The sequence below is a fragment of the Symphalangus syndactylus genome, chromosome 18 (genome assembly GCF_028878055.3).
Source record: "Symphalangus syndactylus isolate Jambi chromosome 18, NHGRI_mSymSyn1-v2.1_pri, whole genome shotgun sequence".
Lineage (NCBI taxonomy): Eukaryota > Metazoa > Chordata > Mammalia > Primates > Hylobatidae > Symphalangus > Symphalangus syndactylus.
Window position 1 is genome coordinate 55,679,569 of NC_072440.2, and position 23,917 is coordinate 55,703,485.

Consider the following 23,917-nt stretch of genomic DNA (forward strand, 5'->3'; position numbering starts at 1 on the left):
CTGGGCAGGGCAGAGCTGACGCCAAGCGGGTGGCACCTGGGCCTGCCCAGCCCCTCCTGGTAGCACTGCCCTCTGCCCTGTGCACGAGTGACCCCTCCAGGTCGTCTGACTTTAGGAAGGGCACAAACCTCCAGTCTTCCTGGTCCGGTTTCAAGCTGGCTTTGAGAATTCTGTTACTAAGCTGGCTATGCCCTGTGAACCCATGGTTTGGTCCCTTCTCCAGGTCAGCACGGCTCCTGAGAACCCCCAGGAAGCAGCGTGTGAGTGTGGATCCTGAGAGCCCCAGTGACCCGAAGCCCTCCCGCTCCGCCTGCATGCGGACCCGGCTGCTGACGCACCTGCCCTTACGACGGGAAGCGCCCTGTGCTTGCCGGAGTCCACCGTGGCCCCGCTGGAGGGGGTGCTGGGGCAGGACTTGTCGTTGGCCTTCTTCTTCTTGTCCTTCTTGTACCCAGAGAAGACGGACTTCCACAGGGACTTGGGTTTGGTGGCGGCTTCCTCCGGGAGGTTGGAGCTGGGCTTCTCCGGGGGCCGGCCCTCGCCTTTGGACTTCTTCTCCTTCTTGTTTCTGCGTGGAGAGAAGAGTGACGACCTTTTCTTGCTCTTCCCGCTGGAGCCCTCGGATGAAGTGAAAGAGCCATCTGGGCCCCCCGAGTCCGACGGCGGGGAGAGGACCTCCTCGCTGGTGGCTTCATGCTTCAGGGTGGGCTCCTCGGAGCCCCTGAGAGTGGGGCGTGTGGGGGAGTCGGGCCGGCGCTCCTTGCCCTGGGAGGGTGCTGAGGACGCCTTGCGGGGCCTGGGGGCGCCTGAGGCCAGCTCCATCTGCTGCATCCTGCTCAGCTGCCTGGCCATGGCATCCCGCAGCGCCTGGCTCTTCACGGACTTCTCCCTGGCTCGCATGCGCTCCTCGGCCAACTCCTTGGCTTCCGCGGAGACCAAGGGCAGCCCCCTCTTCTGTGGCTGCAGCGTCCCCTCCAGAGCAGGCAGCCTCCCATTCTCCTTGGCCAGGGGCGGGTGGGGAGGCTTCTCGGGGCGCGGCCAGCAGGACGGGGGCGTGAAGAATTTCTCCTGCAGGCTTGAGTCCTCAGTCTTGTCGTCGTAGGTGTCCTCCACGTCGTCAGCGAAGGGGATCTCCTCCACGCTCTCCACAAAAGACTTCCGCACCTCCTCTCTGGCGGGCTGAGCAGGCTCCCGGGGGGGCCGCATCCAGGTGACGGGCAAGGGCGGCGGGACCACCGAGGCGTTAGGCTCCGCCTCCCTGAGCTTCCTCCGCAAACTGGCGGGCTCCTCGCCCGGGGGCGGTGGCGGGGGCGGGCTGGAGGGGGGCGTGAGCATGGCGGAGTCCGAGGTGTTGAAGCTCTGGCTGCCCAGTGTCTTCATGTTGGAGGAGCTCCCGTGCAGGCCCAGGCCAGAGCTGCTGGACGGCTCCCTGCGCTCCTCCTGGGCGCTGCGTAGCTCTCTGTCGGAGGGGGACCGGGGGGTTGGCAGGGACAACGGCTCGCCCTCCGGCTTTGGCAGGCCCAGCCTTTTGGGGACGGACAGAGGCTTGAGAAGGTGGAGTCCCTCATCCTGGGGGGACTTTTCAACGGAATAGGATTTGAGGGACACTGGCCTGAAGGCAGGCGTGGGGAAGCTGGGCTCGGGCCCCTTGCTGCGGTCCACAGGTGTGAGCCCGAGACTGCGGCGGATCTCCGCACTCTTCATCCAGAACTCCTCCACCAGGTCGCTCCGTCTGAGGGCCTCGTCCACAGCAAGGGGGCTGCCCAGCCTGTCCTTGGTGTCACTTTGGCTTTGGACAGGGAGAGGGGCCAGTGGGGTGGATGTTTTGGCCGGGGCAGGCTGGAAGCGTATGGGGGACTGGGTAGGGGACGGGACAGTGGCCTCGGTGGAAGGCTGGGGCTGGGAGCAGATGGGGAGTGGGCTGGGTGGGGGCGTGGAGGCTGCCACGGGTGGCCGGGGCTGGGGGCTCCCTGGTGAGACAGGAGTCCTAGCTTCTGGCAGGGCCACTGGCTGAGATCGGATGGGAGAGTGCACAGCTTTCAGATCCGAGGGGGCATCAGCTTTGGGCTTCTCTTTGGGGAGCAAAGGCTCAGGGAAAAGGCGCTCCTCCGGTGATTTCTCCTGGGTGGCGGCAGGGACAGGTGGGAGTTGGGGGCCCTACAGGGAAGGAAGACAGAAGCCGCTGAGAAGGTGCGGGCTTTCACGGCCAGCAGCATCCTCGGGGAGCTTTCTCACTCAAAGTGCCTGCACCTGCGCCCGCTGCAGGACTTTCCCCGTCCTTCCAGCTGTTATTAGAACAGCTCCAGAAGAACCCTTTCCACTGTCTGCTCCAGGTGTTCAGTGTTTAGAACCTTAGAACCACTCTGCTTAGTTTGGACAAACTGGGTTTTCAGGATTTGGTTCATCTCAAATACATCCTATATTCTTTGTCCACTCACAGGAACACTGGCCAAAAGAACATGCATGAATGCAGTTCTCACCCTCCAGGAGGCCCCAGAGCGCGCCAAGATCCCTGATGTACGTACAGAGGGGCCAGGACTGTAAGAAGACTTACCATAGCTATTTATCACGGTGCATTATGATCAAATTGTCCTCCCCAAGAAGCTCAAAGATGTGCAGAGATTCCTGCACCAGCCCTTATATCACCCCATCCAAGAGTCTCAAACAAAGCCTCCCCATTTCATAGACGGCTGAGCGCAGTGGCTCATGCCTGTAATCCCAGCACTTTGGGAGGCCGAGGTGGGCAGATCACGAGGTCAGGAGATCGAGATCATCCTGGCTAACACGGTGAAACCCCATCTCTACTAAAAATACAAAAACAAAATTAGCCAGGTGTGGTGGTGGGTGCCTATAGTCCCAGCTACTCGGGAGGCTGAGGCAGAAGAATGGCGTGAACCCGGGAGGTGGAGCTTGCAGTGAGCCAAGATCGCGCCACTGCACCCTAGCCTGGGCGACAGAACGAGACTCTATCTCAAAAAAAAAAAAAAAAAAATCCAATCAGTGAACAGGCTAGGCGCAGTGGCTCATGCTGTAATCCCAGCACTTTGGGAGGCTGAGGCAGGAGGATCGCTTGAGCCCAGGAGTTGGAGGTTGCAGTGAGCCATGATCATGCCACTGCACTGTTGCCCATGCCAGCCTGGGCAACAGAGTGAGATCCTGTCTCAAAAAAAAAAAAAAAAAATCACTGAATAGTTCCATGCTTCCTAGAATCCCAAAGACTGTATCAAGCAGATACAGGCCTTGTATTCCAACTTTCTCCCTGATCTGGCCTGCAGACAGTATTTCCCAAACCATGTTCCACAGGACCTGCTGTCACAGTTGGCTTCGCAGCATTCCCCACGTGGTTCATACACCACAGGCTGTCTGCATGGATGTTGTAAATTTCTTTTTTTTGGAGACGGAGTCTCGCTCTGTCGCCCAGGCTGGAGTGCAGTGGTGCGATCTCGGCTCACTGCAAGCTCCACCTCCCGGGTTCACGCCATTCTCCTGCCTCAGCCTCCCGAGTAGCTGGGACTACAGGAGCCCGCCACCACGCCCGGCTAATTTTTTGTATTGTTAGTAGAGACGGGGTATCACTGTGTTAACCAGGATGGTCTCGATCTCCTGACCTCGTGATCCACCCGCTTTGGCCTCCCAAAGTGCTGAGATTACAGGCGTGAGCCACCGCGCCTGGCCAGATGTTGTAAATTTCAACAGTTATACATTTATTTTAACATAATGTTAAAAATGCATTTGTCATATCAAACCAATCATCCCATCAATATTATTGCTTTAATTTAAGCAAATTTGTTTTTAATAAAATATCAAATGTTTTATACCACTTATCATAAAAAACTATAATTATTTATTTTTAATATATTATAAATTTATAAAAAATAAATTTGTTCTAACAAATTTTAATAAATTTATTTATAATTTATAAACAATTTTAATACACCTGTTTATTATACATTTATTAAATATAATAAATTATTTATTTTTAGGCTGGGCACGGTGGCTCACGCCTGTAATCCCAGCACTTTGGGAGGCCGAGGCGGGCAGATCACGAGGTCAGGAGATCGAGACCATCCTGGTTAACACGGTGAAACCCTGTCTCTACTAAAAATACAAAAAATTAGCCAGGCGTGGTGGCGGGTGCCTGTAGTCCCAGCTACTTGGGAGGCTGAGGCAGGAGAATGGCGTGAACCTGGGAGGTGGAGTTTGCAGTGAGCCGAGATCACGCCACTGCACTCCAGCCTGGGCGATAAAGCGAGACTCCGTCTCAAAAAAACAAACAAACAAACAAATTATTTATTTTTAATAAATTTATGTTTAAATTAAACATATGGTGTGTGGTATGTGGACCTAACACAGTGACACGGGGTAGATGACTCAGGTTTGGGATCAGAGTGGGGCAGAGTTAGTAGGTGCCACCCAGACGGCCTCATCCCCAAGAGTACTGAGCTAGAACTCCAAGGCCACTCCTGTCATCAACAGCTCCACTTAATACAAGGAGGATGATAGTTTTCAGTCTTCCTCAGAATGAGGAGGCCAGCAGGCTATGTTAGACCCAGTCTTGGCGGGACCCACACCATGGGCCCTGAAACAGAGAAGTTAATATGTGTCCTTGGGGTCCCATTAGTTCTCTGTACCCCATAGCGAGCCCCAAACCCTTACCTCTGTTGAGGGGCTGTGGACTGGAGTGAACAGAAGAGCTGATTCCTGGGGAGACCGGATGGGGCTGGTGGCTTGGGAGGGACCTGAAAAGAATGAACACAGGGACTTACAAGAGGAAGCCCCCCATGTGCCAGGAGGGCACCCCTATCAGCCAGCCCCAGAGGATGGAGGGGAGGGTGGAGGGCGAGTCGCTGAGTCTGCTCCCAGTTCTTCTGGAAAGCACAGGTTCTCTCAGAGGCCAGGGTCCTGGAGCCGCCTTCCCAGGGCTGCCCGGCACTCTCTGCAGGTGCTCCTGTCAACACCAGGTCAGAGCGTGGGCTTCCTCCACGTGCAGGCTCTGCACACAGAGCTTCAGGACAAACCTTCTACCTTCTCCCACACCCAAACTATGCAAGGAAAGGGCCTTTGGCCAAAGCAAATGCAGCAGCCTGTGGCACAGGGAGGGCGGACACAGGAGGAAAAGGCAGGGAGCTGCCCGCACCTCGGAGGCCGGCGTGCACCATGACTCTGCTCTGAAGCTCCTGGCCCCTGAGCCACTCTTGTGTGCACATGGCCCTCATAGGAATTCTGAAGTTGTTTCTCCCATCAACGACAGGCTCACCTCTCTCTTGGTGCTTCGGTGAGGTGGGCAGCTTCTCCTCATCTTCCGACACCCTCAGCTCCGGCTCTGCTTCCCCCTCAGCTGGGCGTGGCAAATGCAGCTCTCTGTCAGCATCTGACGGGCTGTCAGACCAGTGCTGATCTGGCAGAGGGAAGGGGCAGAAGCGGGTGCACACCCTAAGTGAGGCCAACTACTTTTCCACCTGAGAGCAGCCGCGCCACTTGCTCATTTGCAACACAACTGCTCAGGCGCAGGCCAGGAGGCCCTTCTCATGCAGGGAGAGACCTGCCTACCAGACCACCCACGCTCCTGAGGGGCCCGGCCAAGAGCACCCTCCTGCCTTTGCAACGCGGGGCCGCATCAAAGCCTGTGGGGCTCTGTTTCTTTTAAAATACAGCAACAGTCACACATGATGGGCTATGACAGAGAAAGACAGGGTGTGCCTGTGGAGGGCAGGCCTGGCCTCACAGGCCCACTTCTATGCACCTCCTCCTCTCAGTAGCCCTGACTGCCACCCCAACTCCACAGCTGAGGCCTGCGCCCCCTCACAAGCTTGGGTTCTTCTCATTCTTCCCAGCCTCGTCCCTGACCCCCTCAGCCCCCCACAATCAGACTGCGATGCAGAACACATCTCCAGGTATCTAGCTTTGGGAGCCAGTCAGCAGAATTAAAGGCCTTGTATAAAGCCACAGGTTGGCTCAGGCACCCAGCTGCGGCTGGAGGACTGCAGGCCAAGTCGCCTGGTGCTCGTGGGTAGGTGGTGGTTGGGTGGAATGAGATGCATTCCAGCCATGATGGAGCCAAGAAGGAACCAGGAGGCCCAGTGGCGGCCTCACTGAGCTTGATTTTGCTGGAAAGCATATTGCCTTCATCTTCCCTGAGCTCCCACCACAGGGCGGGGAGGGCGGACCCCTACCATCATCCAGCTCAGCACCAGTGTCCCCTGGGTCCCCATCCTCTGCTGCCTCCCCTTCTATCTCGGCTGGTTCCGAGTCCACATCTTCCTCTAGGTCATTCTCATCCAATGGGGCTGCAAAGCAGAAAGGTTCAAAGGAAGGAAGAAAAGGAGGACAGACAGGCTGCATCTTCATGGGGGCGAGAGGTACTGCCTTTCTCAGGGCGGTGCCATGCAGGCCCCAGGAGAGGGGAGATGCTGCCAGGCCCAGGGGGCTCTCTACACGTAGCATGGGTGCTGGGGGGGGCCCGGGGCCCCCAAACACAGGAGGTGGGCATTTCTCAATGCTAGGGGCCAAGTGGGAAGAGAAGAGCGGCTGAAGGTGGGGGCATTGTTCCTCTTCCCCCAAAGGTTGCTGTAGGAACCTCAGTTGGAGGAGGGTGGAAGGCGAAATGCTGCTGCTCTGGGCCTTGGCCCAGCAGCATCTGCCAAAGCCTGGCCGTGTGCTGACTGCCTCACACACCATGGGTCATTCAGCCCTCATAATGCAGGCTGAGCATCCTGAATCCGAAAATCCAAGATCCAAAATGCTCCAAAATCTGAAATTTTCTGAGCACTGACAAGAGGCCAAGTGGAAAATTCCACAGCAGACCTCATGTGGTGACAGTTACACCCAAAATTTTGTTTCATGCATAAAATTATTAAAAATATTATATAAAATTATCTTTAGGCTACGTGTACAAGGTGCATATGACACATAAATACATTTCGTTTCGACTCGTGTCCCATCCCCAAGATCTCTCATTATGTATATGCAGAGATTACAACATCTGAAAAAAATTCGAAATCCAAAACACCTCTGGTCTCAAACATTTTGGGTAAGAAACACTCAGCCTGCAATATAATTAGAGGGACTGTTTCTTTAGCGAGAAGGCTGAGGTCCAGCCAGCTGAGGGGGCTGTCCACAGCGCCGCGTGCAGGGGCACCAGATGAGATTCCCTTGCGATAATTTAGAGAAATACTAATACTTTGGGAGGGCATTGGGAGCTGAAGGTATGTAAAGTTCATCCTCTGGACTCCAAGTGGCCCTTCAGGGCTGCAACATGAGGCAAAGCCCTCGACAACTTCCCCTCCCCAGGAGCCGACCCCTAAGCACACACACAGCCTGTCCCCACCTCCCACACTCCAAACTTGTACCAGCAGGAAGAGGGCGGCACGCTCTGCTCTGAGGACACTGTGAGACCCGTGCCACCTGAGACCCCCAGGACCACTGGCCGGGGGTCTGCGGGCTCTCCTAGGGTTCAAGCCCAGCCACCCTCAAATTACCCCTAAGGGTTTTAATTTCAGGAGAAAGGAGTTATGCTCTGCTGTCCATATACAAGAGTCTGCACGGATCAAAGCCCAGGCTGGGGAGCAGGGAACTGGTGGCGCCCGGTTAGGTGGATTTCTTAAAAAGCTGTGTGGAAATGGGAGGGCGCAGCCTCAGAAGTAACATCTTCTCTCCACAGGCCAGGCACTTAGAAGATGCTGGTAACGTTTTATCTCTTGACCAGAGTGGCAGTTATATGATTTTTTGTTTCGCTAATAATTCTTTTTTTTTTTTTTTTTTTTTTTTTTTTTGAGACGGAGTCTCGCTCTTTCACCCAGGCTGGAGTGCAGTGGTGCGATCTTGGCTCACTGCAGGCTCCGCCCCCCGGGGTTCACGCCATTCTCCTGCCTCAGCCTCCCTCGTAGCTGGGACTACAGGCACCCGCCACCTCGCCCGGCTAATTTTTTTTTTGTATTTTTAGTAGAGACGGGGTTTCACCGTGTTAGCCAGGATGGTCTCGATCTCCTGACCTTGTGATCTGCCCGCCTCGGCCTCCCAAAGTGCTGGGATTACAGGCGTGAGCCACCGCGCCCGGCCGCTAATAATTCTTTAAGCTTCTGTTTATCTTTTATGCACAGTTTGTAAGATGATGGTTCAGGCCGGGCGCGGTGGCTCACGCTTGTAATCCCAGCACTTTGGGAGGCCGAGGCGGGCGGATCACGAGGTCAGGAGATCGAGACCACGGTGAAACCCCGTCTCTACTAAAAATAGAAAAAATTAGCCGGGCGTGGTGGCGGGCGCCTGTAGTCCCAGCTACTCGGAGAGGCTGAGGCAGGAGAATGGCGTGAACCCGGGAGGCGGGGCTTGCAGTGAGCCGAGATCGTGCCACTGCATCCAGCCTGGGCGACAGAGCGAGACTCCGTCTCAAAAAAAAAAAAAAAAAAAAAAAAAAAAAAGATGATGGTTCAAATCTAGTGTTTGAAGAACTGTATGAAACAGGTTTGGAAGGAAACAGACAGCCCACGTCACAGGGAGAGATGGGCGGGTTCCCAGACTAGCTGACAGTTAGGGCCATGAGCCTCCCTGAGATACCAGAGCGGCCCACGGAGCTGGCCGTGCCAAATGCTATCCTACAGCAACGGCACCTGCTGGGGGAAGCAGGGGGGAAATGGCCCAAGTATTTCTATCGGTTAAAACCTCGGTGTGGGAACACTGCTTTTGGCCACTCAAGGAAGACAGTTCATCAAACACCAGGGAGTGGGACTTCTGAGGCAAAGACAAAAGAATTCATGGCTGCAGTACACCGATTCTGAAAAGCAGGAACAAAAGCTCCGTGTGGAACAGAACCTGGCCCATCCCATGGAGGGCCACTGTGCCTGACAGATTTGTTGGGGTGAATCTGGGTGCCCAGGGATCAAGATGGCAACTCTACACTCTTGCTGGCGAGGGAACCGGAGGCTAGCACCAAGGAGACCCACACAGGCCTCCCAGCCGGGCACAGCCCAGGGCACCCTGGGTTAGCCTGATCCCGCCCTGGTGCCTTGGTCGTTCACACGGCTCTTTCTACTAAGAAATGCCTGTGGTAGAGTCAGGCGGGTGAGAAGTCTACACTCCTTGGCAGTACCTTGAAAGGAACAATCGTCACATAGATTAAAAAAATAAACAGGTGAGAAATATCAACGCAGCAGCAGCAGTGTTGAAAGAGACACAGCTTGAGGGGTGGATCTGGGGGTGAAATTCAGGTTAAGACGGAGAGCAGGGTGCTAGAAGCTGCCACGCAGGTTGATGAGCCACGCGCTATGAAAGCCAGGAGCCACTGACCCGCTCAGCTCTTGGTTTCCTTCAGTCTCCAGCTGGGAGGCTCTTGCCCCACCGCCCTAGGGACCCACACTACCTAGAAGAGGAGCCGGCCGTCTCTACGCAAAGAGCAGTGGCCCTCCCCTGTGGCTGTGTGCGCCTGTTTCTCCCACTGCCGGGAGGACACAGGGAGAGGCTGCTGAAGCCCCACGAGCTCCCATGTCCGCATCCCAGAAGTGACCGCTAGGACAGTGGTGCTGTTGGGGGTAACACTGCCCTTCCTCCGGCAGTGTCTGACAACTCATGGAGGGATTTTTGGTGTCTTCATGGGTGGTGGAGGCTGCACGGACATTCCAAGGGCGGAGGCCGAGAATGTTAAACCTTCTGCGAGGGAAAAAGCTGTCCTGCCCCAAATGCCAGGAGCCCCTCGGTGAGAAGCACACACTTCCAGAAACATGTAGGAAGGACAACTCAGGCTGCTCAACGATCTCTTGTACTTGAAAAGACGCCTGCAGCTCGGGCTGGATTTGGCTGGTGTCACCCTTGGTCACACCCAGCCTGTCCCCACCTTCTGCTGAATGGCACCTGCCCATCCTCTGCTCTTCCCTCTCCACCGTCATCCTCCCATAAACCCCCTGGTTTTGACAGTCTCCTTCTCTGATAGCTTGGTAGGCTTGTGGAATATCTTCTGATTCCTCCCCTTTCACACTCAATCGGTACGCACCTCATTCTCAACACACTTTAAGACTCTCAGTGCCAAAAACGTTCCTTTGGCTTTGGCCTTTTTACCCGACTCTATCAATAAAAACCTGCCTGTGTCTGTCCTGCCTGCCCTCACGTTTCCCTCTGAGCTGCCCTGAAGGAGGGGGTGTGCGTCTGATCCATGCAAGGGCGGGCTGTCTGGCAAGGCATGCAGGTGCCCCCACCCGCCTCCGCCGCCCTGGCATGCACTTGCAGCAGGCCCAGGAGTCTAGTGTTAAGGTACCAGCAGAGCCGCCTAGAGAGAGGTTACGGTGAGTGGGGAGAGAGTGAACATCACCAGACTACCTCCGGAGACCGTCTCCAGCCAGGCCTGCACTGCTGCGCGGCGTATGGAGGGAAGGTCGGGCACTGAATTTAAAACAGATGACAAATACAAAGTTACACAGCAATATGCGTTCCCAACGAGGAGCGCCAACGTCATCCTTAAAACCCGAAACAGAAAGAAACTGAGAAGGCGTTCAGGACAGAGGCCTGTCCGGCACCAACAAGGGGTGCGAGCCCTGTTGTTAACCTGTGTGACGGAGAATCAGGATGAGAAGAGAAGAGGGAAAACCTAAGGTAGGGCCGCCACTGGCCCAGGGCTGCAGAGCGCTCCCCAGCTCACAGGCCAGCCCAGTGCTGCAGGTGCTCATGGTGCCGCCACAAGCCGGAAACGGAGGTTGGTCTTGCCTGTAGGTGAAGATTTGGGGCCAGGGAGGAACAAACGTCTTATAAGATGCTGTTTCATGATGGCAGGAAATGCCCCTTTTGTATGCTCAGAGCCTGGCAGGAGGTGTGGCCCATGACCGGCGCTGAATGAAAATGTGCACACACAGGAGCGACAGCAGAGGTGACACCGAGGGTGGGTATTTGGAAGACGGCACGCTGGGGAAGATGGCACAGCGGCCACCACGTCCCTCAGCAGTCTCCACGGTTCTTCTCTTATTGCTATTCCTTTATTAAAAAAAGCCAGAATAAGGTGCATCTTCATCCTACTGTGTGACACAGACTGTCCCACCTAAAGCCTGGGGCTGGAGACAGTGCTACTGTGGAGGCCTCCCAGATAGAAATCTCTTTCCAAGACTTCATTTCACTTCCAAACATGCCCCTCCCGCCCCCTTCCTGCCAACACACATTCGCGTCCAGACACACTCTGAGGAAAGTACCAGAACATTTTACAAAGTGAGGAAAGAGCAGCGGTGACCAGAAACATGAGAGAAAGACAGAAAATTCTTGGTTTACCCAAGATCAGGTTCATTTTACCATTTTGCATCAATGGAGAAAGTCCACAACCTCTTAATCCACAGAGAACTTTACATATCCTCAGATGAAAAGTACAGGTGTCACAACTGACAGCAGCAAAGTGGGATGCGCCTGGCTCCCGTGTGTGACCTCTCGGGCGGCTCTGCCCTGACAGAAAGGCCCCCTGTGGCGACAGAGGCAGCAGCCGGGTGGTGCTCGGGGCACGCTGTGGCCTGGGGCTGGGAGTGTTTACCTCTGGAAGCAGAGGACTCAGAGGCCGGCGCCATCCTCTCTTCCTCCTCTCTCTCACGGATATGAGTCCAGTGCACGTCAGCCTGGATCTCCAGAGGATCCGCCGTGTGCATGACCTGCTGGAGCCTCAGGTTCCCGGCTAGTGTCCCAGGGTAGAGGGGTGGAGAAATGAGGTGGGGAAGGAGGGGATGAAATAGCATGGGAAAGGAAACAGAAAGAGAAGTTACAGCATTGGCCAGGGTCAGTATGAATCAGAAAGAAGTAAAAATTAAGAACATGTATGCACATGTATACACACACACACAGATGCACGGACACACAGACACACATGCACAGTCCTTCTGCTCATTCAGTGTGACCCGGTCATTTCCGCCATATGTGTACCATTAAATTCAGTGAAGAGAATCACACGTTCCTTTCTGAGGCTCCTTTCATCCTAAGCTGCATTCAGCGGGCCCATGCACCAAGATAGAAAAAGAGCAGATTCCAGCCTGCTTCTGCAGGCCCAGCTCCAAGGGGTCACAAGGACCTGCTTCGTCCCTAGCACAGTGTGAGATCCCAGGAATGCACTATCCTGCCTCTCTGCTGGTCACACAGCAAGATGCCCACCACCACTCGCCCAGCTGATGGCCAGGTGACGAGAGAGGTGGGAAGAGATTGTGTCATTCTGCCGCCAGCCAGCCAGCTCACATAGGACAGAGATAGACTTTGCTGGCACTTTGGTTTGCATCTTCTACAGCTGGAGCTGCTGCTGGAGAGAAAAAGTCCCCGTCCCTTAGTGGGCCTCATGATGCATGCCGGGTCTGAGGCAAGGACACGGATCCCAGCGGAGGGTAGAGTCAGGGGAGGCGATGGCTGGGAGGGAAGCAGAGCTCTTTCGTGTACATTTCCAAACCCTTGGAAGTTCACAGGTGAGAACGAGACCAACAGCTCTCTGAGGTCAAAGCCCTCACCTGAGAACTCCATGTGGTGCCCTGCTTATCACCTCTGGAAACAAGGCCTGGTTTCTCAGCTACACGGAAACTCACCAGTGGCCCCTCCGGATCCCTGCCTGTGGGATCCCTGTACTTAGTGCTTGGACCATGCCACACAGTTGGGTTAAGATAAAGGGACAGCTAGCAACTGGGAAGGGAAGGTGGCTGTTCAGGCAGTAAGAGCAGATGTCACCCGATCTGAAGGATTTGTGCTCCTGCCAGGAGCCAGCTTCCATCTGGGAATGTGTGACATGCCTCCTCTGGGTCTAACCAGACAATCTGGCCTTGGCTTCAGTCACTATGACAGCCTCTTCAAGCAACAGGGAATGTGAAATGGGCAGAAAGGACCAGCAAGACTACCCAAGTGTGATGCTGGCCCTGTGCTCTGCCGTATGTGGGGTATCAGCCCGTTGTTGGAGCTGCTAGTCTCTATAGATTTGTTGCTGGCCCTGCAAGCTGTATGTGGGGTATTAGCCCCTTGGAGTTGCTGGTCTCTATAGATGTGGCTGGTCTCTATAGATTTGTGGACTTTTTCTGAGGCCAATTTGCCTTTTTTTTTTTTTTTTTTTTTTTTGAGACAAAGTGTCGCTCTTGTTGCCCAGGCTAGAGTGCAATGGTACGATCTCAGCTCACCGCAACCTCTGCCTCCTAGGTTCAAGCAATTCTCCTGCCTCAGCCTCCCAAGTAGCTGGGATTACAGGCATGTGCGACCACGCCCGACTAATTTTTTGTATTTTTTAGTAGAGACGGGGTTTCTCTGTGTTGGTCAGACTGGTCTCAAACTCCCGATCTGAGGTGATCCACACTCCTCGGCCTCCCAAAGTGCTGGGATTACAGGCATGAGCCACCGCACCCGGCCATCAATTTGCCTTTCTTTACAGTGCTGGGTGGGACTGAGTCACAGCAGAGTCACCTAAGAGCCTGGATGTCACAGGACTGAAGAAGGTAAGTCAAAGAGTGCAGGGCCTCTCTCTACCTTCTCAGCAACAAAGAGAAGAGAGGCACTCTTCTCTCAGAGTCCTGCCGTGCTTCCTGCTAATACATGCAGCCTTGGGGACTTATCGACAGCACAAGCCAGCATTTCCTCCTTTCTCAGAGAGACATTAAAGGCACCTGCGCTGGTGATACGTTTCCTGCATCAGAGAAGCAGCCAAGTCTTGGATGGAGATGAGCTTGCAGCAAAACATATGGGGCATAGATGGGGCCGCATTCCATGAGGCCACTTCTGAAGCCTTCTCCAACTTCCTCCAGAACCTCTTCTGACTCACATGCTACTTTGCGCCTGACTGTCTGGGCAGGCTGGGACCACGGAGAGTAGCCCAGTGAGATGTGTGCAGAGCCCGTCAGCACAGTTCCATAAAACACAGACCTTTGTCTGTGAGACATACTCTTGGAGGCAAATTTTGGATGGCTGCCAGGGAGCTGGGGTAGAAGGTGGGCACGGGGCAAAGTGGGTACCTTTAAATGTCCTCAAATCTTCTTCCTGTGGGAGGTACCTGGTGCCACTGGCCTTGCAGTTCTGTGTCCCAGGGGCAGTACTCCCCTTCTACGGCAGGGGGAGCCAGAAACCCACACAGCATCAGGAATCCCACAGCGGGATCAGGCAGGGAGGGAAGGGAAGGGAGCAGTGGTGTCCAGCCACTGCCTGCACAGGCACCGTCGGCTGCCCGACACACACCTGGGCTAGGGACACAGGCTCCGGTCTGGGACTCTCGGAGTTTGGCTGAATTTGTCAGTATGTGTTTGTGTAGTTAAAGCTCTTTTCCTACAGGTTTGGTCTTGACGTTAGGACTAAGTCCAGGAAATTATGTCTGCGTGAAGGAAAGTGGGCTCAACTCTCCTGAAAAGGGAACGCGCTTCGACCCTAAGCTGTGCCGGGGCTCAAAGCTGCCGAGTGATCATCAGATGGAGATGACGACGTCTGGAACGGTGCAAACAAAACACCGTGCCCTGGACCAGCTGTGCGTGCTCACTCCGCTGGCTAGCAGAGGCCACGCCAGCACCTGGCTCCACAGACACAGCGGCATGGAGGGACAGCCCAGATTCACAGACCCTATTTCTCCTACGGCGGACTGGGTGGGAGTGTGGGTCACTAAGGGCCACCTGTGGGTCCTGCCCAGCCTCTGCCTCCGGAGGGAAGAGTAGAGAACTGGGAGAGCAGCTCCTTAGGGAGCCCGAGGAAGTCCCTGACCCCGACTGCTCAGGAGGACGCCTAAGGGTGCAGTTCCTTCTGGCCCAACCCACCTCACCGGGGCCAACATCCCGGAGCTGCACAGCTCCCGGGGGACTGGATCAGGAACATGAGCCCTGTCAGGGAAGGGCTCAGGCCTGTGTGCCAGAGAAAACAGACCCCCGGATGGGACTGGGCAGCAAGCACACAGGTGCCAGGAGAAGCAGAAATGAGCACAGTGCCAGCTCTGTGGGGCCTGGGGTCACTGAGAACTCAACCACTCCTCTGACCGCTGCAGGGAGTCACTGGTGCTCAGAAATTAAAGGTCATGTCCTTCCTGCTCACTCCACATCTATCTTTCGGGGACTCAGATCTCCACCCGCCCTGGCTCTGTCTTCACCAACCCCCAGACTTCCACGCTGCTGGAGCAGAGAAAGAATGGCCTTCTCTCCTGCACAGGCCCAGCAAGTCCCTCCTCATCACTTGAGGCCACACACAGCCAGAGATGGGTGGAATTGAAAAATCTCAAGTCCAAGGCAAGAGACTATTTCAGAACCCGCCAGAGCAGCTGGCCCCTGAGCCTGAGTCTCCCTTTAGGACACTGTCCCCAAAACGCTGCCCTGCGTGCCATCAACTGAGTCCCGTCCAGTGGGCACTAAGCTCATAGCCACCTCCGAAACCCCAGACTAGGATCAGGGAATCCTCTAGAAAGCTAAATTCCCTTTCTTTATTAAAATAATTTTTTCAACTGAAACTACAAGGCAAAGTCCTTGGACTGGCTCTCTGCCCTCCACCTCCCCCCTGCCCCCCATGTCTAAGGTCAGGAGGGGTGGTCCCTGGGCTGTGCAGGAGGCACGTCTGTGTGACGTCAGCCCCAGAAACCTCTTACACTCACGCATGAAACAGATCACTTTGGGGGACACGGCAGAGTTCGGAGCAGAGATTTTGTTCTGACCTTCACTGGACTCTTCCTCCTCCTCGTCATAGTCCTCCTCCTCCTCCTCTTCATATTCTTCCTCCTCCTCCTCCTCTTCATTCTCAGGCCCAAAGCTCTTTGAGGCCTCTAGCTCCTCTTCACTTTTCCCTTTCAGAAGGGCATGGATCCGCACGGCCTCCTTCCACGGAACGCCACCCAGGTCAGACGGGGGCAGGCGAGGCTCCTGCTCCTCCTCCTCTTCCTCCTCCTCCATCTCAGACTCGGAACTACTGTGAGGAAATAACCACATAGCCAGAGTGAGGGAATGAAGAAAAGCTGAGAAGGGGAAGGGGAAGGGCCACCAACAGAAGCAATGCGTGTCAGGCAAAGCAGCTGCTGAGCAGGTGGAGAGAGACAGGAGGGAGGAGAGAGCGGGCATCAGCAGGACAGGGTACCTGGGCAAGAGGAGCCACCTACCCAAGCCCGACTAAGGGGACAAAGGGAAGAATGCCTCCTGCTCACAGACCTCTCGCGCTTCTCCTCAGGTGGATGGGGTGGGGAGGGGACCACTGAGGGCTGCCTGTGGGTCTGGCCCAGCCTCTGCCTGCGGAGGGGTGTGCAGAACTTGGAGAGCAGCAAACACCGAGATTGCTGGTTTACGTTTCACAGACGGCCTTGAGGGCACAAGCAGGGCAGTGGACTCGTTCTGATATAAACCCATAACCCTGGGAATCGAGAATGGATTGTCCTGGCCCGCTGTCTAGTTAGAGGAACTCAATTCTGCGTGAATGCGGCCTGTCAGAAGCCTCTCAGGAGAGCTGTGGGCGTGGTGGGGGGAGGGGGGACCCAGAAAGGCCTGGACTGAACCGGCTGATGATCAAGGTCCGTGTGCTGGGGTGGGGCAACAGATTCCATTTCCCGGCACTCCTTAGAACCCTACCATGTGCCAATCCCTGAGCAGGACACTGTGGGGACACACAGGGAAATGACGGCAAAGGCACCGCTCACTGCAAAGCCACAGGACAGAGATGGCGGGGAAACGGAGACAAACCTACAACCCCAGGGCCGTCGCTCCTGCAGGCTGCTGCACTGCCAAGCACTCCCCTCGCAGCTGCAGGCAAGTGCGGCTGACATAGGAAACTGCACACCTGTGAGAATGCACACGCCACAACGGACACTACCCAAACCGTAGCTCCTCGCTCTGGCCACCCTCCTGCAGCAGCGTACCCCACTCCTGCCCTGTGGAGGGAGGCAGGACAGGAACAAAACCGGTTCCCTGCAACCTGTGGGGCTCCAATATGCGCAAAAACCCCAACACTGCTGCACAAATGGAGATGTTTCTGAGTGTTTCGTGGTCTGATAATTCCCAAAGCACCTTTTTCAGGAGAGGGCTTGCCTGCAGTAAGAGGCCGGGGGAAATCAGCTTTCACGTTAAAGCCATGGCCCGACCTCTGGCCCAACAAAATCCAAGAAGCATCAGGCACGAGGGGGCATCTGCCCTGACCTCCTGCGAGGGTGTGTCTTCTCTCTGCCCAGGCAGGCTCTCCCCCAGCCCGCTTGTGTGTGAGAGGGCGAACCAGTGAATACACCACAATGAGCACTGAGGGGCACTGCCAGGGCGATCGCTGCCAGGTGAAGAATCTCGCCTTGTCCAAAGAGAGGACCCCAGCCCTCGTCCTTGGCTTCACGAAAGTAACCTAGACACGCCTGGGATGCCCTGCCTATGGGGCTGTCACTGTTTGCCAGAGGTCGCACGGTATCCAGTGACCCGGAGACTGTGATCGACCATGTGGACAATCAATCAATCAATCATTGCCTATGTAATAAAAACTCCAAACACAGAGTCTCAGTATTGCCCAGGTGAGCGATACTCCTGGAGTATTGTCACACATCGATACCAAGAGAGTACAGCCGTCCTGGCCCCACAGTGAGCACAACGAAAGCTGAGTCTGGTTCCTTCCTGGACTCACCCTATGTACTTCTTCCCTTGGCTCACTGACATCTGTACCCTTTCCCTGTAATGAACCATAACCATGAGTACAACAGCTTTCAGTGAGTCCTGCGAGCTCTAGCAAACTATCAAACCTGTGGGTGATACTGGGAGACTCACTGGAATTCACTAGAATTCACCACGGGGGTCAGAAGTGGGGCAGTCTTGTGGGCTGTATTCCCTCTTTTCAGCTGGACATTTCCTCACTGTGCCACACCAGCTCTGCTACTGGCTGGCTGTGTGACTGTGAGTTAATTATTTGTGCTCTCTGAGTTTGCTCAATGACACGTTCATTCATTCACTCGGCGAACATTTCTGAGCACCTACAGCTCAGCCAGTGGACACAGGAATATACTGCAAGGAGCTCAGGGTAGTGAATCGGCTTCACTCGTTCATTTATCTGAATAAAACTTACTCAATTATCTTCCCCTCACAACGCACTTGCTAGACACTGTAGGGAACACAAAGGTGACACAGAAAAGACTCTTATGCTCAGCTGGGCCCGGTAGCTCACATCTGTGATCCCAGCACTGTGGGAGGCTGAGGCGGGTGGATCATTTGAGCCCAGGAGTTTGAGACCATCCTGGGCAACCACGGGGAGACCCCGTCTCTACAAAAAATAAAGATAAAAATAAAATAAAAATAACAAGAGCTCCTTATTCTCAAGGGGAGGAAAGGTGTACGCACATCATGCTAAAGCGCAGCAGAACACAAGCACGGTGGGTGGAGGGCCGGGAGGAGAGGTCGAAAGTGGGCAAACCTAAGAATCTGGGCCACGGAAAACTTGGCATCTGGATTTTGATTATTTTTTAGCACTACCTTTATTGGTATTCTTTCTGCCTTACGCTTGTGTTTTCATTAATTTACTTTCTTATTAATGAACAACGATACATAACCTAGTGCATGTCATTTAACACTGTTTGAACATAAAATAAGGCTAAGGATGCATCTATGCTCATGTTAAATCTTTGCTGGGCCAAGGGAAGGCCCCCTGGTTCCTCCTTCCCAGCTGAGAAGCCAGGGCCTGTGCAAGGCTGCCCAGCAGTTGGCGGCCGGGCAGGGCCGCACTGCAGTTCACTGGGAGGGGGCCTCAGCACAGGCCTGTCCTCACCCTGCGCCATGTCGTGAGGACAGCTGCACAGGCACAATGTGGGCACTGAATAGATGCCCCGAGATGAGGCCAGCGAGGCCAGCTCACAGCCCTGTCGCATCAGCTGGTTTCACAACAGCTCAAGGACCACGGGAGCACAGAAGACAGCAGAAAGGAACCCTCACCTCCGTGCATCAGCTGCAAACCCAGCCCACCTCCCACAGACCTTGGCGCTTGCTTCTGCAGCTCCCAGACAGGCCACCCTCTCTTTGTGAAGGACACAGAGGAACCCGGCAGGGGTTTCCAACTCCTTTCCAGTCCATCATTTTCAAAGGACTGGGGCAGTCTCTGGGTCGGACCAGGTCCTGTGTGTCACACACAAGATTGGCAGTGTGAATTCAGTACCTCGAGGCTCCGAGCACCTGCATCTCTGCAGGAAGGGTGCAGAGGAAGGAGGAACCTGCAGTGTGGCCGACCCTTTGGACCTTAGCCTGGAAACTTCTTAAGCACACTACACCAGAAACAGATGTGACACAGACAACTTCCCCCTCCCTCTGGGAGGCTGACTTTTCAGAACTGCCTCCCAGGAGGGACGGGACCAGAAGATCTAGTCATCAGGATCACCTTGCCCTCCTCACAGGATCTGTTTTGGCACTGGTGACAACACACTGTCCTGTGAGATTGCTTGATTCGGGTCTGCCTCCCCCAGGGTCACACTCTCTCCAAGGGCAGGTGCCGGGTCACCACTGTGCTCCTCACAGGGCCAAGCGTGGCCAGGACAGCAGGAATGTGCCAGGGGCTGCAGTGAAAGCCAGGGCAGGCTTACGCTACTTTCAGAGGTGTCAGAGGTTGCACCCCGACTGTCTCCCGGTAAAGCCTCCATCAGAAGGTGCTGGCCGTTCCAGTTAGAAGAGTGTCCAGCAAAATCCCTCCCTGCCTCAGTTTATACACAGCTACTCAACTCAAAGCACCTGCTCTGAATTTCCCCCCAGCTGTCTTCTCACTGAGACACTGGCGGACCTAGCATGGGAAAGAAATCCAACGGGCACATGCACTTGATTCTAAACAGACAAAGTTTGCTCCACTTGATGTGCTCTGCAGTCCTCTGCTGTGTCAAGAGGGGCAGATCCGAGGATGACAGTGATTGACGGAGGGCAGCCCTGACCGCATACCCGTAGCACAAGGTGCTTCCTGTGGGTAGCTGATTTAATTGCACAAATGCTCTAGGTCACGGGGCTGCCCTGCTTTTATAAATGACAAGACCGAAGCCTAAGGAAGTTGGGTCATTTGCATAAGGAGAAGTGGGGATTCCCACCAGGGTCCACAAGGAGTCATGCTGTGCCTTCCTGGGTGGTTCTCCCAGAACCCAAAAGTTCCCAGCCAGTAGCCTCTGTCAGGATGGCAAGACCAGGAAGAAGGTCTTGATCAAGCTCCTGGCTGCCTGGATGCAACCTGAGAAGTGCAGACCAGGAATTCAAGCAGACCCTACCATGAAAGAGCAGGCTGCTGCCAGGAACCACTTGAAGTTCCTGGGAGGTTATTTATTTATTTATTTTTTGAGGCGGAGTCTTGCTCTGTCGCCCAGGCTGGAGTGCAGTGGTGTGATCTAGGCTCACTGCAAGCTCCGCCTCCTGGGTTCACGCCATTCTCCTGCCTCAGCCTCCCAAGTAGCTGGGACTATAGGTGCCCGCCACCATGCCTGGCTAATTTTTTGTATTTTTTTAGTAGAGACGGGGTTTCACCGTGTTAGCCAGGATGGTCTTGATCTCCTGACCTCGTGATCCGCCCGCCTTGGCCTCCCAAAGTGCTGGGATTACAAGCATGAGCCACCGCGCCCAGCCCCCTGGGTGGTTTTTAAAGAGCAATGGGGAACCATGGTTTTCACTTTTAAATTAACCCACTGGTAATCAGAGGGACTCTGAAATCCTCTGTCCTGTTGGGCCGTGCCCCTAGGTTCCCTCCCCTGACAACTGTGCAAACACTCTCCTGCTGAGGAGGTAGCTGGAGAAGATGCACATCATGCAGCAGGCTTCACACGGTGGAAATGTAATCCATGCTAAAACTAGCATCCTGCTCGGCAATGGCTCAGGAGCTGCTTCTGCAGGAAAAGGGGGTGAGGCGGGAGGGAGAGAACAGGCAGAAATCCCCATTTATTCACGGCCAGCCCTGAGGGAGCGGCCTTCTCTCACTTGTGGTGTTATTCTGAAAAAGCGGCCTTCTCTCACTTGCGTGTTATTCTGACAGCAATGCCCGCCATCCACTTTTCTGTGACCTCGCCTGTCCCATCAGAAAACATACCTGTATGTGCTGGCCCTCCTGACATCTCTCTAGAGCCAAGAATGTGGAAATGCTAAAGAACTTCAGCACGTGGGCACTGCACCAGCTGCCTTTGCTGCCCGGGGCGCATTCTTCCAGAAAGGAAGGCAGTCACAGAAAACAACACAAACATCACAAAGCCAGCCCTCCCTTGGCTTTGGCCAACTGGCCTTTCCAGTGAAAACAAAGGTGCTATTTCCAGGGTCTCCTCCAGGAGATAGGCCCCACCTTGCCTGCAAGGTACAGGCATGAAGCTGATTAGGCCTGGGCCAAGGGTCTGGTGACAAGGCTTGGGATTTATAGGCGCCTGTGTGACTAAACCATGAATTGATTATGAGACTCACCTGGAGGATCTGTTAGACACTGACATTCCTGGCCTCCACCCCAAACCCACTGAATTAGATACTCCAGGGAGGGCCTAGAAATTACTTTTTTTTTTTTTTTTGTTTTTGAGCCAGGGTCTCACTCTGTCACCTAGGCAGTGAACTCCTGGTCACAAACGATCCTCTTGCTTTAGCCTCCTGAGGAGCTGGGACCACAGAAGCGTACCACCACGCTGGCTAATTTGTAGAGACTGGATCTTGCTCTGTTGCAGCGTCTGATCTTGAACTCCTAGACACAAGCAATTCTCCTGCCTTGGCCTCCCACAGTGCTGGGATTACGGGTGTGAGCCACCATGCCTGGCTGCAATTATATTTTTAACCAAGCAACGCAGGGGATGTTTATCATCAGAGAAATTTAGAAACATTAAAGTGGTGTTTCTCAAATTGTGGTCTTTGGACCACAGCATCACCTGGGAACTTTTGAGAACTAAAAATTCTGGGGCTTTACTCCAGAGGCACTGAATCAGAAACTCAGCCCAATGTGTTGTGCTTTCATCACAAGCCCTGGGTGACTCTGGTATGGGAAAGCTTGGTTACCAACATTCTCGGACAGGGTGAGCTTGAGACAAGCCCAAGTCCCGGCATTAACCCCCTGTTTAGGGAAACCAATACAAGGCTGCCTGGCCCTGCCCCTGGCCCTGCGGTGAGGAAGACCTGTGCTGCACCAGGAGAGTAACAGGAGCAGTAACTCCGGGCATCAGGCTTTGTCCGTGGTTTATACGACTTAATCCTCAAAGCAAACCGATGAAGTGCAGCACCTTTGCGGATGAGGAAACTGAGGCAGGGAGCGGTTAAGTAAATTGCCAACAGCCAGCAGGTGGCAGAACTGGGCTTCAAATCCAGGCTTTGTTTGACTCCAAAGTCAGGTTCTGAAACATCACGCTGCTGTCCCCTGCAGCAGAGGCCAAAGTTAAGAGTTCACTGAACTTGTGAAATGAGAGTTCCTTGGCTGGAATGGTTAATGCCTTAAAACGATGCCATTTCTCATCTTCCAGTCTAACTAATCTCAGCAAGGAAGGACCGAGGGCTGGAAAGGCACCCAACTCTGTGCTTGGTGCTGTAGGGAAGACAGAGAAAAACACCACGCACTTCCTGTCCTGTGTCCTATGGCCACCCAGGGAAGTAAGACAACATTTATAGCTCCTTCCCCTAGATGTTTTTTTTTTTTTTTTTTTTTTTTTTTTGAGACAGGGTCTTGCTCTGTCTCACAGGCTGGATTGCAATGGCATGATCCTGGCTCACTGTAACTTCTGCCTCCCTGGTTCAAGTGATTCTCCTGCCTCAGCCTCCTCAGTAGTTGGGATTACAGGCAGGTCCGGAAAATTTTCATATTTTTTGTAGAGACGGGGTTTCATCATGTTACCCAGGCTGGTCTCAAACTCCTGGGCTCACGTGATCTGCCTGCTTCAGCCTCCCAGAGTACTGGGATTACAGGCATGAGCCACCGCACCAGGCTGGGCTCTTCACTTTTTTTTTTTTTTTTTGAGACGGAGTCTCCCTCTGTTGCCCAGGCTGGAGTGCAGTGGCACAATCTTGGCTGACTGCAACCTCTGACTCATCCTCCCAAGTAGCTGGGATTACAGGTATGTGCCGCCACACCTGGCAAGTTTTTGTATTTTTAGTAGAGACAGGGTTTCACCATGTTGGCCAGGCTGGTCTTGAACTCCTGACTTCAAGTGATCTGCCTACCCCAGCCTCCCAAAGTGCTGAGATTACAGGTGTGAGCCACCACACCTGGCTGGGCTCTTCACCTTTTTTTTTTTAAGATGCAGTTTCGCTCTTGTTGCCTAGGCTGGAGTTTGATGGCACAATCTCGTCTCACTGCAACCTCTGCCTTCTGGGTTCCAGTGATTCTCCTGCCTCAGCCTCCCGAGTAACTGGGATTACAGGCGACCGCCACCATGCCCAGCTAATTTTTTGTATTTTTAGTAAAGATGGGGTTTCACCATGTTGGCCAGGCTGGTCTCGAACTTTTGGCCTCAGGTGATCTGCTCACCTCAGCCTCCCAAAGTGCTGGGATTACAGGCATGAGCCACCGCACCCGGCTCTTCATTTTTAAGAGACTGTTTTTCATTCTGTATAGCACTGAATGCTAATTTTAATTATCTTTTTTTTTTTTGAGACGGAGTCTCACCTATCCCAGGCTGGAGTGCATTGGTGTGATCTCAGATCACTGCAACCTCCACCTCCTGGGTTCAAGTGATTCTCTTGTGTGAGCCACCGTGCTTGGCCTTTATTTTATTTTTTAATTTTAATTTTAATTTTTTTTTGAGATGTAGTCTCACTCTGTCACACAGGCTGGAGTGCAGTGGTGCAGTGGCATGATCTCGGCTCACTGCAACCTCCACCTCCCAGGTTCAAGCAATTCTCATGCCTTACCCTCCCAAGTAGCTGGGATTACAAGTGTGCACCACCATGCCCAGCTAATTTTTGTATTTTTAGTAGAGACAGGGTTTCATTATGTTGGCCAGGCTGGTCTTGAACTCCTGACCTCAAGTGATGTGCCCACCTCGGCCTCCAAAAGTGCTGGGATTACAGGCATGAGCCACTGTGCCCAGCATGAATGCTAGTTTTAAAATCCTTTT

The 23,917-nt window shown here is 54.2% G+C and overlaps 1 protein-coding gene across 15 annotated transcripts in view; it reads right to left on the bottom strand.

Annotated features, from left to right (window-relative positions):
- MICAL3 (microtubule associated monooxygenase, calponin and LIM domain containing 3) overlaps positions 1-23,917 on the bottom strand; it is a 237,686-nt gene that overhangs the window by 28,993 nt on the left and 184,776 nt on the right. For 10 of the 15 annotated variants that reach the window (XM_055253677.2, XM_055253686.2, XM_055253676.2 and 7 more), the window contains 6 exons: positions 15,593-15,843; positions 11,495-11,632; positions 6,174-6,287; positions 5,258-5,398; positions 4,657-4,739; positions 339-2,157 (listed from right to left, as the gene is read on the bottom strand). In XM_055253677.2, the coding sequence (XP_055109652.1) occupies positions 339-2,157; positions 4,657-4,739; positions 5,258-5,398; positions 6,174-6,287; positions 11,495-11,632; positions 15,593-15,843 (2,546 nt within the window). The remainder of the gene's footprint in view (positions 1-338; positions 2,158-4,656; positions 4,740-5,257; positions 5,399-6,173; positions 6,288-11,494; positions 11,633-15,592; positions 15,844-23,917) is intronic. The other 5 variants (XM_055253683.2, XM_063623276.1, XM_063623279.1 and 2 more) reach the window with 1 other exon arrangement.